This window comes from Coturnix japonica, chromosome 11 (genome assembly GCF_054131305.1).
Source record: "Coturnix japonica strain WE chromosome 11, WE-NBRP24, whole genome shotgun sequence".
In the NCBI taxonomy this organism is placed as follows: Eukaryota; Metazoa; Chordata; class Aves; order Galliformes; family Phasianidae; genus Coturnix; species Coturnix japonica.
In genome coordinates this window covers 14,251,622-14,269,837 of record NC_140673.1, presented here as the reverse complement: position 1 = coordinate 14,269,837, position 18,216 = coordinate 14,251,622, and the positions used below count along the sequence as shown (strand labels likewise).

The following is an 18,216-nucleotide window of genomic DNA, read 5'->3' as shown; positions in this document are numbered from 1 at the left end:
GAGTTCAGCCCATTTCACAATCATGTAAGTTGACAAAATATTTGGCTATGCCGCTAAGAGCAAGAGACCTCCCAGTAGCATGGCTGGGGCAGCTGTGGTGTCCGTGTGATCAGAGATGAAGCCATGTCCCCATGGGCCATGCCAAAGTGATACCTTAGCTCCTTTAACTTACACACTTGACTCCTGTCACTATCCTTCAACCACAGCAAATACAGCATCCTTACCACAGCAAGAACAGGAACACCCTTTGAGCAATGGGACTGAAATGGCAGGAACCAGAGCACCCAGCACATTTCCCCGCTGCTCCTGGCCTGGCAGGGGTCCATCCACGGGAGCAGCTCCTAGCAAAGGCACCTGCAGGTGCTCCCGCATGGCACAGGGTGTCAGGGGCAGCACAGCATCAAGTAGCCCCAAGTAGCAGAGCTGGGAGGAGCCTGAGACAGCTCTCTGGGCATGAAGTGAGGCTGAGTAGTTGTTAGATTCTCCAGAATTCAGGAAAGCCAGGACACAAGGAAGCCAGGTTTTGTTTTAACCTTTCATCCCCTACTCAAACCAAAGCCAGCAGAGCTGCAGCACCACCAAGCCCCAGTGGCCAGGAGGCAGCAGTACCCCGTAGGCTGGGCTTACCTGCTGTGCCACCAGGAGCCTCACTGAATGCTGACCCTCAGCTACCTGAGAGGGAACAGGGAACTGCAAGAACTTTGGTGGTGCGTACATCCTCACTAACACCTGCCATGCTGAGTGATGCTGATTGATTGCAGTGCTTCCCCTGATCCACAGGAACAGGACCAGCACCCAATCCTGCCAGTACTGGGATGTTCTTCTGAGTTTCTCTTTCCTGCACAGCACCCTGATGGCCCAACAAATTTTCTCAGTAGAGAACCATATCTCAAGCCTGCACTTCACAGACAGCTCCTTGGCTCTCCAGCCCCTGCTAAGACATAAAGCACTGAACAAAAGAGCATAACCTTTAAGCTTTCCAAAGCACCAGAACAAAGTCTGCAGCAGCCTTCACCATCCTGCCAAGAGCCACAAAAGCATTGCTCAAACACAAGATTTCAGCAACTGAACCTGCACAGGAATGAAACGGACATCCCAATGGCAAGTGGAAAGAGCCACAGTTAAACCAAACCACAGTGTTCTGAAAAGGGAGAAGCAGTAGCCAGACATCCCCCAATGCTCTGTGATGCCAGGCACTTCGAGGCACTTCACACTCATCAGGCTCGTGCTCCTTTGTGCCCGACATCTGTCTGGAGTCCCATTCTGTGCCAAGCGAAAGGTTTCAGATTGAGGTATTTGATGTTCAGAGAAGAACAAAGTTCACTCCACTTGCATCAAACCCCTTCCTCCCATAACTGCAACCGTCCTTTCCATCCCCTGCAAATGGCTGTGATGCAACTTTGGCTGGGGAAAGTGGGAAGGAAACGAAGGCAGGAACATCTCCCCCCTTGCCTGGGATCAGGGAGAGGAGGCAAACAGCCCCAACTCCCCAGCTGGCCACAGGAATTGGTGCATTGTCAAACCCCACCAGATGCAGCACCAGGAGCCCCCAGAACCTGACCCAGCCTGAGAAGCAGCAGCAAGAGAGGCTCCCCTGCTGCCTTTCATGGAGCTGGTCACCCTCCTGTGTTCTGTGCACATCGCTGTGCTGCAGAGAGGAGAAAGTGACAGCAGAGGCAGAGCCGACCATCTGTGAAGCTGCAAAGTTAGCAGAGTTAGCTGATAACATACAGCCCCTTGGCTTAACCCCTGGTTAACTAGACCTAGCTAGCCTAAATCACTTGTATTAAGTGAACAGCCCATCTCTTCGGGATGACGACTTAATGAAATGCAGTTAATTTTTTGTAGCTCTTCAATACCTACCGATTCCAATACGAACCAAAACCATCTGTTTTGCCTGTTCTTGTCAGAGCAGTGCACTCTTGAACAACCCTCGGAATTCACTTTCCTGTCTTTTTTACCCTTGCTTCTTATTACCCTTGAACTCACCTGCTGACCTGTCAGTGAGTTCTGGGAATTTGTTATTCATGTGAGAAAAAAGCAGAAAGGGTAAAATAGAAGTAGATACATCACATTGAAACACCAATCACCTCAGAGGAGCTTAATTTTCCTTTAATGCTGGGTGTGGGAGTACCCCATGCGCAGCAGCATCCTGCAGCCAGAGCTCACACATGTTGGGAAGTGGGCTGGGTGGCAGCAAAGGGAGAAAGTCATCCTTAACTCAGACATCAGGTTTCCATTCTAGGTCTGTCTTAGTCTGTATTGTTTTGTTACATCTCCCCTACTCAAAACAAAACAAAACAAAACCCACAAAACAAAAGCAGATGAGAAGTAGAAGCGCACAAAAGTGGTTTTTTTGTTTGTTTTTGAAAGATGAATCCCATTCTCCAGGTTAATGTTAGGCAGCATCATGCTAGAAAGGTGCAGCCAGCATTTTCTATAACACATGAAATCTTTTCGTCCAGATTTACATCCTTCTTCTATTTGCAGTCCACACATCGTGTATATTACAGACCCGTCTGATATTTAGGATATTCTCTGACAATTGTTTCTTTTTCCCCCCTCTCCTTCCCTTTCCCCACCAACTACACAAACAATAGATACCGATATTCAACACATATTCAGATACATCTACAGCTTCAGATGTACAAACACATTTTCAGATCTACTTCCACTACTTCAAATGCTTCGCAATGCACTACAGATAAGTATAGGCCTTAAACCTATTTCAACCAGTGAATTCATCAGAGCAGAAAGCATTGGAAATAACCATGGTCCTAATGACAATAAAAACCAATTTCTGCCTTTGCCATCTTCAAAAGTCAGCTCAGCTGCAGGTGAGATTTTGCCCAGCAGGCAGGATGGGGCTCCGTGCTGGACTGAGGTGGAGATTCTCCATAATTTGAGCTCCAAGCAGGCATCTCCCAAGCAAGGTCCTGCTAGAGAAGCACTTCACTGACTTGCATGCATATTTCAGTGCTTTTCTCAATCAGAATTCTCTCAAAGTGCTATATGGGCTGAGCTGCATTTCACTGTAAAGTTTAGAGTAAGACCAAATAAAAGCAAAATCCATTCCTGATGTGAACCAGGGTTACACTGGGGAAGAATTTGACACAACTGACCTGTTTGTATTTTTTCTTTCTCTCAAGGAAAGAAAACGCAGAAAACAGAGTAGCTCTTTATCAACACGCAACAGCAGCACAGCTTGCAAACACAGTTGCACGAGTCTCGCAATCTTTCACCCAGGGCTTATTCTAGAAACCTCTTCCTCCTCCCCCATCAACTGCAACCAAGGTTTTGCTTGAGGAAGGAGCAAGACCCAGAAGAGCTGTGCTCTCCATTCTGTTGCAATATCCAATCTGAGTGTTACTACCTGCTCTTGGACACCAGCGATATAGAAAGCACAGATGTTTGCATATTTTAATTTTAAACATCTCTGCTCACTATAAGGATGGAACCCAATAAGTTGATTTGTTTCTGCCTCATGAATTAATTCATCCTGCTAACTGATTTGGATAAAGCATTCTGATTCCAACTGATACACTTGTTTTCTGGGCAGGCAAAACAACTTCTGGAGGAGTAGCAACAGGTTCATTAGCTTGCCAGGAGTGCATTTATAAAATCTATAAGGAATAGGTGTTCCTTTTCTTTTTTTTAAACTCACTGGTTCCACTCGTGTCTTTGAAATCAATCAGATAAATTCACCTCATTTTTCAGTGCCCTGAATCCTGATAGCTCTGCACATTTGATAGGTAATTTAATCATTGTTGGTGTGGATGAACACAAGCTCAAATTAGCTTCTGAAAGGCTTAGTCATCCTGCAGATAGCTCTGCCTTTCCACTTTTATGCAGGAACTGAGCTTCACCAACTGGTTAGCTAGAGGTGTTATTAAAAATTTACAGAAAGAAACAAAGGTGTGCTCCAGTGTCTCCCCTTACCCTTTCTACTGTTACTCTGGCAGACAAAAGGTATGGAACCTGCTTCATGAATAATGAGTCATGTAATATGCATAATGTATTTTTAATGGCAAGCAGTAATAACACCGAGAGAGATATTTCCAATCTTTAGACTTGCACTGCGGCCTCTCAGTAGCCTGTTCTGATTCTCCGCAGATAGAGGTTTTTCCACCCCGCTCATTTGGAGCAGACACCTTCAAGCCGCTCAGCTCCCAGCTGAGCTCCTGCTGCCCACCTGGGCAGCCCCACGAGGGTTGGGAGCAGCACGAGGCCCAGCAGGGGCTTGAGCCTGCGGCTCACCATGTCTAAACATGCCAAAAGCAGCCAGCCTTAAGCCAGTAATACACCCTCCAGATTCCTTTCTTCCCAGAAACTTCCCCTCTGGAAGGACAACCTGGACACACCAGCCATGTCCTCACCACAGGGCCCTGACACCCTGACAGCCCCAGCACTCAGCAGCACACTCGTGCAAGGCTCGCACAATACAGGTTATCCCGTCTGAACATGAGACACTTCGCTGGGCTGGCACCCTAGTATCGTATTTTCACAGTCACTCGCTCGGTGCACAGCAACATAATTCCCGTGAGCGAAACGCGGAGCGCCCCGGGGTCATCCCGGCCTACCTCGAGCCTCCTGCGGGCGGGATGGGGCAGGGCCTGGGGCACCGCCGGGCCTCTCCAGGCGCCCGCTTCGTTTCCTACACCGACATTCTGCGTTCATAGACGCCACAAAACGGGCTTAACGCGGGGTGAGAACAGCTGGCTGCTCGCTCGGAGCCCGCACCGCGACCCCAGGAACGGCCGCCGCGTTGCGGAGGGCAGCGCCACGCCTCGGCCCTTGGGGGGCGGCGGGAGCCTGAATTAACTGCCGCCCCACAGCCGGACCGCAGCGATGGGCATCTCACACACCTGATGCAGCACAGCAGGTGCACGGCAACGCCACTCACTGCACTGAGAGCTGCTCCGTGTCCTTCTGTTAAAGAGGGAGAGCTCTTTAGCAAAGCTAACCCTGCAACCACTCATTAGCCTGCCGTCCTATCTGCAACTAACAAGGCTGTATCCTAAATAAAGGCATAAGCAAAACCAGAAACAGAACGAGGTGACGTGCACACCAAAAGGGCTCTGCTGGAAAAAGGGCACGGGGACCCTCTGCCTTCCTTCTGTTTCTCTTTTGCAAGAGCTGCAGTGATAGTGCAGCAAGCCCTGCTAACGAGGTGGGCAGAGAAAAGGCAATTGCAAGTCCATCCTGACTGCTGACTGCAGTTCATACTGGAGTTCTAACACGTCTGGCACAGCAGCACTCAGTGTGGGTGTGACTTCATTCAGGCCACTGGTCACAAGGACCATAAAACCATGGTGCTGTGTAAGCGATGCACCAGGTCTCCAGGTGTTCCTGAAAGCTCCTGGCGCAGACGATTTATCTCCGAGGAGATCCAAGTCCCTCCTGTGCTGAGCACGGTCTTCTGGCAATCTGCATTTCAAATGCATACACTTAAAACGGCTCTTCTCCCTCTAAACTGTTTCCTGGTGACATTCCATAGGACACTCCAGCCTTCAAAACTGCTAAGTGATTAACTGAGAGCAGTGGGACCTGGACACTAAGCAGGACACTGGTGTTCTTTAATCACTACAGCTCTTCTGCAAAATACACCGTGCAAATTCTGTTGTTCCTTCATTCCCCGTTTGAATGCCGTATCTCTGACCATCACTGGATGAGGTGTATCCGTAACAGCCGACGTTCACAAATATGTTGAAGTCACGCATTAAACCAAGATCACTGTGGATGATCTTCAATAGTTTATTAATTTAAAACATTGTTCCAATAAATACACACTAATAAACATTAAGACACTCCATAAAATCTAAATAGGACATTTACAAACCTGGTAACAAAGTAAAAACAGCTTTTTTTTGTTTTGTTTTGTTTTTTAACTGAGGTACATGCAGGGTCATTTAAGGCAAATCCAGTCAATTACTGTTTTACATTGATTCCTGCCCACCTCAGGAGAGTCTCCCTTTAAAAACTTAAAAAAGAGAACAAAAACAAATATACAAAGGAGACTACTGAGTAGCTATTTTCCAGTTATTTATAACAAGACTGAGTGCAGAAGCCAATGACTGTTATTGAAAGTCTTTGCTTGCCCTGTGCCCCCGCTCTCAGTCAGGACCAGTCCTTAGGTGGGTTCCTGGTTATAAGGCAGAACTCTGTGCTTTGGTTTTTCCAGTTGTCTTTCACAAGCTTCCTTTTCTCCAGTGAATGTAGCAAGACAACCCCACAAGCCTCAAACACACACAGCCAGGCCTTGCTTAGGCACAGAGATAGCTTTGGGAGATAAAAAGGGTCTCCTCCTAACTGTCAATGCAACTCCTCATTTACACCAGAATAAGTGAGAGCAGAAGCAGGCCCAAGCTGGTGCCTCAGCTTAAAAAATAGCCTGATGTCAAACTGACAGGAAACCAATAGTAGAGCCTTTCAGCACTGAAACTCAACCAAGGCAAGCGCTGCTTGTGCCATTTACTGACTGCTCTCTGTGAGTACCATGTAAACACTGTTATGCCCACGTATCCATGCAAAGTAATTCAAGCTATTGAAAACATTAGGATTTTTATCTTGGCCATGGGAGGAATACTTTCCAGCTTACAGGTATTTGGTAGCTTATCCACCTTTAGAGTAACAGGCTTTGTATCAAAAAGGCTTATCTTCCAGTGTTATTTCAGAAACGGAGGACAAGAGATAGAAACCCCAACCTTTAATTTCCACTCTCGCAGTCACGTAGGTTGAGCTGCCAATGCACAGCCCTGTCCTTTCCAAGCTCCTGGTCGGAAAGGTAACGCCAGGGTCTGTTCTACAGACAGGGCTCAGGTCCAGCAGGGAAGCCAAGGGAGTCTGTTCTCCTAGTGTTGTAGGTGCTTTCTGCATTGCAGGGCTCATTTGAGGCCATGCTGTGTCTCCCGGTGTCTCCGTAAATCCACCTTTCTTTGGAAGCCTTTGCCACACAGATCACAGCCAAAGGGCTTGAATCCTGTGTGCTTCCGACTGTGAGTGATGAGGTTGGAGCTCTGACTAAAGGCTTTTCCACACACCTGACACTTGTGAGGTTTCTCACCTGCAAGCAAAAGGTGTTAAAGAAGGTGTGAAAGGGGTAATGTGCTGCACACTCAGGGTCAGAGCAAATAGGGATTGTACTCTGGGCCTCAGAGCTAACTGAAGTGATTCCTCCATGACTACAAAAAAGACATTCTTACTAAGATCATGCAGTTGGCCGCCTTGAGTCATCAGCTGTGCCTGCACCGTGACTTAGCAGGCAGGGATCTGGTTATATTTGCATTGCTGCAGTACAGTCCTGGAAGCAGCTTGAAGCAAAGAGTGCTCTGATGACATCACAGCTTGTGAACACGTTGGTATTTGGCTGCACGGCCCCTGTGAGATTTAAATCACCTTTTTTGGGTTTTTTTCCTAGAAACATCAGGAATTCCTGGGAAGACCTCGGCTTGTGATGGCTGCCTGACATCAGTTATGCCATCAGTTTAGGTGCACATAGAAGTGAATGTTGCTGAGTCAAAAGCAGTGAGCTGTGGCCTGCCTGCAAACGCCCTTGAGTGAAACCTGAAGGGCCAGGGTTCAAACCCCAGTCCTCACTCTGGAATGCTAGCAGTCACTCCAAGAGAGTCCTGAAGTTCTCTTGGCAAATAATGGAAATGGGAATAAATCCAGGCTCCAAGCTTCTCTCACAGAGGGGCCAGTGGCACAGTTCCATTGGTCTCCATAGTAGCAGGATCCCAGTGTGTTTCCATAGTGTTTACTATCAAATAACGGGAAAAAAGGGAACCCCGACCACAAAACCAAGCCTGATTTCAAGAATGGCTTCACACCTGCAAAGCCCACTGACTCAGCTGGAGCAAAAAGCACTCTTCGTACTTCTGAAAATCAGATTCTTAGAATAATAAAATCTGTGTGAACTGAGCCTCCAATGCATTTTGCACGTTGACACTGCATATGAAATTTTCCCTAGCTCAGTTAAGAAGCTGGTTCTATGTTATCAAATAACAGCCCAGATACAGTTGGTGACTTCAGAATCATAATACAAAGGACGTTTTGGCCCATTCAGAATTTAGTTGAAATCTCATTTGAAAAAGTTACTGTGGAAATACTTCTCACTTTTCTTCCTAAATAGTTCATTTCCATTCAGCAGTAATCTTGTGGAGAATCTTTATAGGTACTATTGTTCACTGCTTGTGATCCAGGAAAATCACAGCCGAGCAGCACTTCATATGATGCCACCTTCCTACATATTTACCACTTCAACATTTCACTCTTGATATCTGCTAATATTCCACTCTCAGGAACCAGGATTTTGGTCACCCAAACCTTGGGTTAAGCTACTGCAGCTATTATTTTGTGCCTACAGATGTGTCTGTATCTCACACATCATTCATCTCCTTCTGCCTTAAATGAACGTAGCGGAGGTACGTAAAGTAAAATTTATTTTTACAGATCTCTGACAAACCTGCCTTCTCACTGAGCAATATTTTAAAAACAATTTCCTTTTGTGATTCACCTGCACTTTATTAGTTTCCATGTTTATTACTAACAGTGAAACTTGAGAACTCTGCACCTCTCTTTCCATTCTGTATCAGGCTGCAGCCCTTTCTCAGAAAGTCCGGGTGGAAGTGCAGACAATCAATCTCTGAACAAATATTTAGACTAAGAGTTGGACCCTGGGGCCGCCAGTTTGCTGTTTGACCTAGAGGAGGAGACTCCTCTTGTTCCTATTGTAAATTGGTAGATCCGGTACTAGGAGATGCTGCAGTCAAACTCACCTATCATTTTCCAGGGACCTCAGCTGTAAATCAAGGCCGCAAGAATATAATGCTCTACAAATCATCTTACACAAAAGCCGTTTAAATAAACATTGGTAGATCCTATTAAGGGAACACTGATTGGATTGCGAGGATTTGGGTTATTTTGCAGCTGCTGTTCATGAAACCACATTCAAATCACCCTCATTTGCACAAGTAGAGCTCAGACAGCGTGAACCACAGCAGGGCCATGAGAAGCACAGGGCGGTGTAAGTGCTGTCCCAGCTGAGGAGCAACAGGCTGCTGCAGAGAGACCACTTCAGAGACCTGCCCCTATATCTGAGGCTGAACACCAGCAGCTGCAAGGCATACCTGTGTGAATGAAGGTGTGTTTCTTCATATCAGATTTCTGGTGGAACCGCTTCCCACAGTACTGGCAGGGATAGGGCCGGGTGTCCGAGTGGATGAGCAGGTGGGTGGACAGAGTAGAAGATCTCTTAAAACTCTTCCCACAGATCTTACAATCAAAGCTGCGTTCCTGCAGAAAGAGGAGCCCAAACACACCCACATTACACTATGTCAGAGATCCCACAGCAGCGGTCTGGCCAGCAACACAAGAGTGTTGTCCCTTCTGCCATAGAAAAGACTTCTACATCTGCAGAAAGCTGGCCTGAGGAGATGCTACAACCAACATGACTGTGCTGCATAATAAAAAGAAGATAATGAACCCCTTCCCTCTGCCTGCACATTTCAACATGGACCCATAATCATTCTGCTGGGAAGACCAGCAGCTGCAGCACTGTTCAAAGTGCACTCTGCAGGAAAGTGGGTGCTGAGGTGTGTGTGGCTCTCTGGGGAAATCTCTGTGGCAGGTTGATTTGTGCTGGAAGCCTAACGACCATCTGCATATTTCTACTTTCATTATAATTAAGCGAAAGGTACCTAGAGCATGTGGGGAAAAGAGCTTTTTGGCTCACTGCTTCCACAAATCTAACTAAACACACTAAAACTGCTGTCTCTCCCTAACACAAACCTCCTCATCACTTTCTTCCACCACAGATCATCTTTTCCTTTAACTCCCATTACACCTTCCTCCTCCTGCTGTGCTTAATATAGGCACCTTATTTGGCTTTTTATGCACAGTCCCAGAAATTTTCTCCCCTCCTTGGACTTAATTTGCAGTACTGCTCTTTTCAAAGTTATTCACTGGGTGATGAGATATTTCTTTTCATTGTGCGCTCTGCTGATGCACGCTCATGCAACTGTAAATAAAACAGCAAACAAACAGTGCTGTAATTCTATCCTCCCAAACCCAATCTGAGGAAGGAAGATTTTCCAGGTTAAGTGGGTGGGTGAAGGGGAAATATGGAACAATATCAGCAGATGGAAAATGTTACAAATACTCCTACCAAAATTAACTACCATATTCTTTTGGTGTGTGACTCAGAGGGTGTCGAGACGGATGAAGTCTGTGCTCTATACCTGACTGGTCTTTCAGATGTTCCCTGCATGGACACAATGACTACCAACAAGGGAAGATTCACTTCTTTGGTGGAGAGGGAGGAGAAAAAATGAGGAGAGCTGTGTCAGAAGAAAGCACAGTGACTTGCTTTAGATGTCAACAAAGTCCACACCCTCCTCACAGTTTCCAGCTCAGAGAGCAAAAAATTTATTATTTATTATCTGTTACTCCTGGAGTGCCAAAAGACCCATTGCTTAATACAGACACGCACAAGGTCAGGGGAACGGAAACAAAGTCAGTACCCTGTACTTTGTCAATTTTTTCCTATTCTTCCTTTGCTTGATAGCTGCCCACCCCTTATTCTGCCTACCACCATACTCTTCACCCACAACTGCACCCTGCAGCCCTATGATGCTTTCTTCCCCTCGGTTTAAACGCCCACCTACTGCCTGTGATTGCCTTCATGGCCCTCCCAGTGCCTGCTGAAGCAAGCAGTTGGCCCTGGCCCTCCCACCTTCATCCTGGCAGCCTGCCCTGCTCTCACCTGTGAGTGCACGGCCTTGTGCTGCTCCAGGCTGACTGCGTGGCCGAAGGTCTTGCCACACATGTCACAGGCAAAAGGCCTTGTGCCACTGTGTGAACGGCGCACATGTACCTCGAGGCCATGTGGTGTGGAGAAGACCTGAAACAGAGAGAGCAGGCAGGGTCAGGTTAGCCAGGGAAAAGGGGCTGGGGAACAGTCACAACCAGAGTGGGAGAAAGGGGTCCCTACCTTGCTGCACTTGACGCATTTGTAAGAGCCAGCACTAATGAGCAAAGGGCGGCACAAGAGGTCCGACTCCACCTTGAGGCCACCAGGTCCCTTCTCCTGCTGCAGCCCAGTCTGTGTCTCAGTATAGAGTCCAGGTGCTGCTGCTGGAGGCCGCTCAAACAGCCCTGGGCCTGGGGAGCCAAAATCACCATAAAGTCCAAGGGAAGAGCTGCTCTCTGCACCATACAGGGTGGGCTCAGAGCCCCGCTCGCAAAAGAGCCTCAAGGCTGAAGTTCGCTCCAGCGCTGGGCAGGGCCGGTAGCTTTGTACAAGGTGTCTCAGCTCAGAGCCTCCCAGGCTGCTCCACGCGTATGGTTTGAAGGGCACTGAGAAGGGAGGTGCTTCATCCAGGGATGGACACACAGATCTCTCTGAGGCTGTGGAAACACAAAGCCATGGGAATTAGTGTACTTTTACAGTCCAGCCACCATCGTGAGGCAGAACTGGCTCAGTACTCAACCTTGTGCCACAGCTTAAACTGCTTTTTACACATTTTATATTGTTCAGTAGGGTTGGTGCATCCAGTGCTAACTCATCACCTGCTACCCCAATCAAATAATTTAAAGCAAGCACCACACCAGTTTTGTCTACCTCCATCTTTGGGTGCCCAGGTGCAAACATACTGATCTGACTGTTGAGATACTGAACAACTTGGTCTGCAACTTCCTTTGGTTTTATCTGTTGTGCCTCAGAGAGGTATAGCTACTATATCCCAACCTGAGCATCAAAGCCGACAGTCCAAATATTTCAGTTTAGAACAGGTCACATTCACCCAGAAATGACATTATGGAGGTGCCAGAAGAAGCAAACGTGCTGAGATGTGTACCTGCTCAACAGAACTCAAAATGGTTTGTTGCACAATGCAGTGCCCAAATCCAGTCTCTAAATTTCATGCCATAACTGCACGTTACTGGGAAAAGAATAATCAAAATAGAAAACAGCTTCTGAAGCGCTTGAATTTCATGCCTCACTTTTTCAGGAAAAAAAAAAAAAAAATATATATATATATATATGTATGTTATGTATATATATGTAAAAATTGAAATTGTCTGAAATAAAATCACGGTTCTTTCAGATTTCTCTGTGTAGAGACACTGAATCCGCTGAAAATACTGAGTTCATAAATGCATCATGAAAATCATTGGTATAGACCGCATTAAAAATTGAAGGACAAAGAGATTTTCCTATCAGCCATAATCAAAGCTATCTTCCACCAAGACAAGCTCAGGTGACTTCAGCTGGCTGTAACAGCCTCACCTTTGGCAACAGCATCTGACCAAGGGGTGGGCATAAGATCTATCCCACTTGCTTTAGCAGACTGATGTAATGGCAGGAAACAGCCTTGGAGATCAGTGTATGAAGGCACAAACACTCAGGGTATAAAGAAAACACAGTTATGCAGGGAATTGGAGGTATCAGATCCCTGTGGCTGCCAGAGGTGGTGATTTATGCCCAAGGTGTGCTGTGCTACTTTCACTCTCCCTCACAAAAGGCAGCAGAGCTGGGAGTCAAATGTCTCCACTGGATAAATACAGTAGGGAACTAAAAAGAGCATTAATGCATTGACTGTTGAAAGGCTGATGCCTTCACAGAAATACTGGCACCCCCTACCACTTTGCTTACCAGAGTAGCTTCCCTTACCCAAAAGCTTGCACACTCACAATTGTTTGATTTTCTCATTCCTGACAACTTCCCAGATTCCACAGCTTTATCAGCCTTCAGCAAAAGAAGACAATCAGAAGTGGGATAGGGAAGAAAGGCAGGAAGAAATAGGCTACCCCCTTCAGATCACTGAAGATAAGAGTGAAAACACATCAGAAACTGAGTTTTTAATTCTTACGTTTTCATGTAGCATCATGTGCTAACAGACTCAGGTTTTTTCCATTTAAGTACTAGTGTTTCAGTTGGGAATATATGTGCACATATCAACTGGGACGTTTGAACAGAGAGATGAAATCAGATGAGCTGACATGGTGCTAAGCATGATTTTTCCTGTTCTGCACTGACTGCAAAGTTGTGGTCAGCATCACATCATCTATCTTGTGTCTGTGCAACCAGTTTCAGTGTTGTCATGTCTCACGATTTTATCACAAGATTCAAGACTATCTTAAAGCCCCAGCCCTTGAAACTGCATGATTTCATCGCGCAGCTTTCCTTTTGTTTTCTAGCTCTTGTATCTGCTTTTTTCCCCTTAAAGTCAACTACTAGCCCAGACTGTAAAGAAAAAATACAAAAATGTAAACCCTCAGTATTTCAACACTAAAACTGACTATCCACAAGGTATTTCTTACAATTCTGATTTGTAAGCCAGTCCACTGATGGACAGGGGAGAAAAGGCTGACCTAATTTTTGAGCCTTGGAATCGGCAACACTGGACACGGTGAACACTGCACTACGTATCAGTTTGCGTGCAGTGTTCCTTCCATCGCCTCTCAAGCTTTAGAGACCTCGCAGGCAAAAGTGCAGGGGAGCCGCTCATGCTGTACTTCCCAAGGGCAAGCTCAAGGCATCCAAACCCCAAATCCAGCATCAAACCTTGTGTGCCACACTGCACGGCAAAAGACACACTGCTATCTCTGCCTCTCCTCTGCTCCACAGCATCCAGCCCTCCAGAGGGTGAATGGTGGAGGAAAACAGACTCTTCCTCCTCTCTATTCCGAGCAGTTCTGTGCAGCCCCTGGGAGAACAAACAGCAGCAGTCCTTATTGGATGATAAGGCGAACTCTACCTGAAATGACCAGGAATTGATTCAAGTGTCCTCTTCCATAGAGCAAAAATCACCATGATCACAGTGACAACTCTGTTACACCCAGTAAAAGGCTCCCTCCAAGACGCCAAGAGGTTCATCAAACAATACCTATGTAATGCTGCACAAAGTTATCAGGCACCTTCTGTACATGCAAACATGATTACAGGCATATGTAGAATGTAAGGTTAAATAACACAGTGATCTGCACCGATGCAGTCAGTGTACGTAGAATGCTAACCCTATGAGGTATTGCATCGTGTCTGTGTGAGACCTCCTACACTGGCAGCACCGCATTCAAAGACAGACCTGAAGCTTTTCGTTGCACAACAAAGCATCCATGTTCACTCCTGGGGATGAGGAGGTGACAAACTACTCACTGCACTCACCCTGTGTGTGATTTAGAAGCATCATTTCCCATCTGAGCTGTGTGTGGAAGCACAGAAACACACAGACAAACACAATCTCAAAATCCAGCATCTCACCAGCACATCTCACAGAAGTGATTTAGGCACAAATTCCAGCTCCATGCTGAATCCAACAAGGCAGCTGGATGCGGGGATTTGGGGAAGCTGTGAAAGGAAGCCCATCTATTTAACCTTGCTGCTCATGCACTGATCCTTGGCAGCACCTCTCTCAGTGCACCGAGGTTCGTTTAATGAAGCCTTTTCGTGCCAGGACAAGGAGTCCCGAACCTTCAGTTATCCCCTATGAATGGAATCAAATAGTTCCAGGACTTTGCCCCTCCTCTGAAAAATCTTGATCTGGGGATGCCACCGTCATTTTGCAGATGCCTTTTCCAGGTGATCAGATGGTCGGCAGGGAGCTACAATTCCCACAGCAAGGGAAGAAATGAGTGGGGAGGAGGCAAAGGCAGAGCAGCCCCAGTAAATAGCTGCTCCATTTTATATCCGCCTTTTAGATGACTTGTGAAAACGGTGTTATCTGGGGAATGAGGAGAACAATCAGTAAGAATAAAAACTATACATTGCTTTGCTCTGTGAGGAAATCCTAGCAAAAGAGAGACTTGCATTCGTGCCTTCGGTCCAGTCTGTCATTTGCACGGACCAAAACTGTTCTGTAGCTGTACCAACACTCATCAGCATTTTGAACATTCCCTTAAAGGAACGAAGCTCTTTTAAGGGACTGCTGAGCTTTAGAAATGCAAGCCCCCATCATTACAATCAGCTGTTGACATGCAAGGACGCTATAAAGTGAAGTCGGAAAATCAGCGTGGAAATAGGACCGAGTATTCGTTTGCAGGCTCTGCTCTCATTCTGAAAAGCTGAGACAATTTTTCCTTTGCTAAGATAGAAATTGTTCTTTTTCCAGCTGTCACTTTTTAACCGAGGCAATAAAAAGTCGGTTTTGTATATAGGTATTTTTGTTATAAAATGACAACGTGGTATTTTTAAATGAGATAAGTATTTATGCCAGGCTGGGGACAGCATCTCCCACTGCTGTAACCACATCAAAGGCAGGACAAGGGAGCTAGAGACAGGCGCTGCAGCCATAAGTGTGAGCTTCCTGGATCCGGGGTGTTTAAATCTGACTGTCATTAGTTTCATCTGTTGTTGTTTTGTTTTCCTTTTTTAATGAACGGAGTTTTAAAAAATAAAAGAATTAAAACCAAAAACAAGAAAAAAGGTGGGGAAAAAAAAAAAGAAAAAGAAGAGGGAGAGATCTTTTTCTTTTTATAGACAAGAAATAACCTCAAAGGGAGGTTGGGAAAACATCGAGCAGACAGTCCAAAACACAGAGTCACTGCTGTTCACTCCAGGTAAATAGATAGACAAGTAGCTACACTTACTGCCCTAAAATACATTTATCCACTAAGGCCCCCGTAAGGTACCAGGACCCTGTAAGAAAACGCTGAGACCTTGAGAACATAACCGGCTGCTTTCGGCAATTAATCAAAATCAAATGACAATAAAAATACAGTCCCATACAGCCCGACCATAACACGCGGCTCCCTTAGCAGGGGAAGCCTGGCTGGAAAAGCAGCCCGAGAGAGACAACGCGAAAACGAGTGGGAAAAGGCAAATCCATCCTTGCACTCATTTTAGACGGCGGCCGGAGGACACGGACACGGGAGCGCGACCGGAGCCCGCCGGGCGCTGCCGCCCCGCTCCTACCTGGAGACACGGAGGGCGAGGGCGGTCTCCAGAAATCGCCGAACTCGGACACTCTGTCGCAGATGCTGCCTTCGCAGCTGGGCGCCGACTCGGAGGTGCCATCGGCGGCCTCGGTGAGGTGGGACTCCGGGGAGAAGCGCCCCTGCGACGGCTCCGGGTCGGGCAGGACGGTGCGGCACAGCCCCGCGCCCTCGGGGATCTTGCTGTCTGCGGGCGGAGAGAGCAGCTCAGCGGGGTCCGGCCGGACACCCCCAACCCGCCCGCCCCGCGTCCGCCGCCGGGCTCCGGGGCCGCCCCGCTAAGGGCGAGCTCCTACCTGCGCAGATCTGGGCCAGCACCGTCTCCAGCCGCAGCCCGTAGTCCTCGTCGGCGGAGCGGGGCTGATGGTAGCTGTGCGCCTTCTTGCTCTTCACCAGGAAGGATCTCGGCATGGTGCCGTGCTGCCGCGACCGTCGCGGCCGCGCTCCGTCTCCGAGCGCCGGGCACGGCGAGCGTCACCTCCGAGTCTCCCGCGGGGCGGCGGCGGGGAGGCGACCTGCGGGGAGGCGCCGAACGGCCGCTGAGGGCCGGGACGGACCGACCGCTCGAGGGGGCGGATCGCAGGTGGCTGCAACCCCCCCCCCCAACCGCCCAGCCCCGGGATGCCCGGAGCGAGGATTCTCTGCTCCCGCCGCCCCCGGGGCCGCCCGGTCGGGAAAGCGGGTCGGGGGAGGCGGCCCCGACGGCGCAGCGGGCGGATATCGCGGGGGCCGCGGCGGACGCCCCGGAGCCGGTCAGCGCGGCACCGTCAGACGGCGGGAGCGAGGGGAATCGCCGCGGGGCCGGCAGCGTTATCCCGCCGGTGGGGCGGCACCGTGCCGTCGGGGGAACCGAGTCACCGTCCTGCCACGATAACGTGAAAACGGACACAACGGAATCTCTGGGCGCGCCGCAGCTGTTGGCCCGACGGCGTGAGGCTGCGGGAACCGAGAGCCGGGGCGGGGAGGGGGCGAGGTGGGAAAACGGCCCAGCGGCGCCGCCGAGAGTCAGCGGGGCCCGGGCGGTACCGGGCGGTACCGGGGAGCCGAGCACGAGCGCCCGGGCTGGGCTGCCCCCGCCGCACCTGTCAGCGGCACGAGGCCGTTAGATCGCGGCCGTTCGGTTCTTTTCGGGAACTCTGGGGCCGCCGTCACGGCTCCCTCGAGCCGGCCCAGCTTTGCCCGAGAAGGGGCCGAGCGGAGCCGCCCATCCCGCCCGGCCCGAGCGCAGCGTCCACCCCGCGGGGCCGCCCCCGCCAGGCACCGCCCCCGAGCACCGCCCGGAGCAACGCCGGCCGGGCCCACCTGCACCGGGCCCACCTGCATCGAGCCTCGGCCTCGGCCTCCAGCGGGTGGCGGCGGGTGGCGGCGTGCAGCGTGCCGCGCTCCGCCCTGCCCCGACGGCTGGGGCCGCCGTGGGCTCCGCTGCCGCTTCTGCCCCGCGGCTCCGTCTGGACGCGGAGCTTTTCCCTCCAAAAGCCGTCGGGCGCCGCCGGCCGCCCCCGCCCCACCGACACACCGACACACCGCCCCACAGACCCACAGACCCACCGGCTGGGACCGGAGCCCGCCGTGGGCAGAGCCGGCCCAGCTGACCCAGCTGACCCAGCTCGGGGCGCCGCTCCGCCGCTCCACCTGCCCCCGCCTCTGCCCCCCCCGCCCCGCTCGGCCCCGGCCGCCACCGGGCGCTGTGTGGGGGCGCGAGGCCGCGGCCCGTGAGCGCCTTACCCATAACGAGGGGCGCCGGGGCTGCAGGGCAGCTCGTTACGTGCCGGTAAACGCAGCTTTGAGCGGCAGCGCAGCTTCGCTCGTTTTGTGCGCTGTTGTTTTTTTGTGTGTCTGTGTTGTTTTTTTTCGTTTTTAAGTTTTTCTGTCAGCGCTCCCTCTCAGCTCGGCCCCCGAAACCACAAATTCCACTTCCTGAGCGTTAGGAGCTTCTGCACCGAGAAAAAAAAAGAACGAAAGAAAAAGGCGAAACCTCCTAAACCAGCCCCACAGCCCGGCTCGCTCCCTCCCGTTCCCTCCATCATCCCGCCCGGCGGGGCTCGCTGCGCTGTCACGGAGGAGCCGCTCTGGAGCCGGTCGCTCCGCTCCGCTGCTGCGGGGCTCGGCCCTGAGCCGGCCCGTGTGTGTGTCAGCGATTGTCGGATCCGCTCCGACTTCCGCAGCGAGCAGCAGCCCCAGTCTGCCCGCACTGATCGCCGCGGGCCGCTCCCTCCCCTCAGCCCGGCGCTGCGTGATGGGCCGCGGGCAGCGGAGACCTCCCCCAGGGCAGAAATAACTTGTTGT

The 18,216-nt window shown here is 49.9% G+C and overlaps 1 protein-coding gene across 1 annotated transcript; it reads right to left on the bottom strand.

The window, feature by feature from the left end:
* Positions 1-5,740: 5,740 nt before the first annotated feature.
* Positions 5,741-17,757, bottom strand: GFI1 (growth factor independent 1 transcriptional repressor). The gene is made up of 7 exons (XM_015870363.3): positions 17,656-17,757; positions 16,227-16,445; positions 15,911-16,117; positions 10,991-11,406; positions 10,763-10,900; positions 9,129-9,294; positions 5,741-7,063 (listed from the first exon to the last, which is right to left on the bottom strand). The coding sequence occupies exons 2-7, from the start codon at positions 16,339-16,341 to the stop codon at positions 6,885-6,887; spliced, it is 1,221 nt and encodes a 406-aa protein (XP_015725849.1). The 5' UTR covers positions 16,342-16,445; positions 17,656-17,757; the 3' UTR covers positions 5,741-6,884.
* Between the last annotated feature and the right edge of the window lie 459 nt (positions 17,758-18,216).

Bases quoted from the DNA above. Each gene is read 5' to 3' on its own strand.
- GFI1 (XM_015870363.3), bottom strand. From the start codon at position 16,341: ATGCCGAGATCCTTCCTGGTGAAGAGCAAGAAGGCGCACAGCTACCAT. The intron at 16,118-16,226 runs GTAGGAGCTCGC...CTCCGCCCGCAG, and splicing joins GCTGGCCCAGATCTGCGCAG to ACAGCAAGATCCCCGAGGGC. The intron at 9,295-10,762 runs GTGAGAGCAGGG...CTCTTTCTGCAG, and splicing joins ACAAGGCCGTGCACTCACAG to GAACGCAGCTTTGATTGTAA.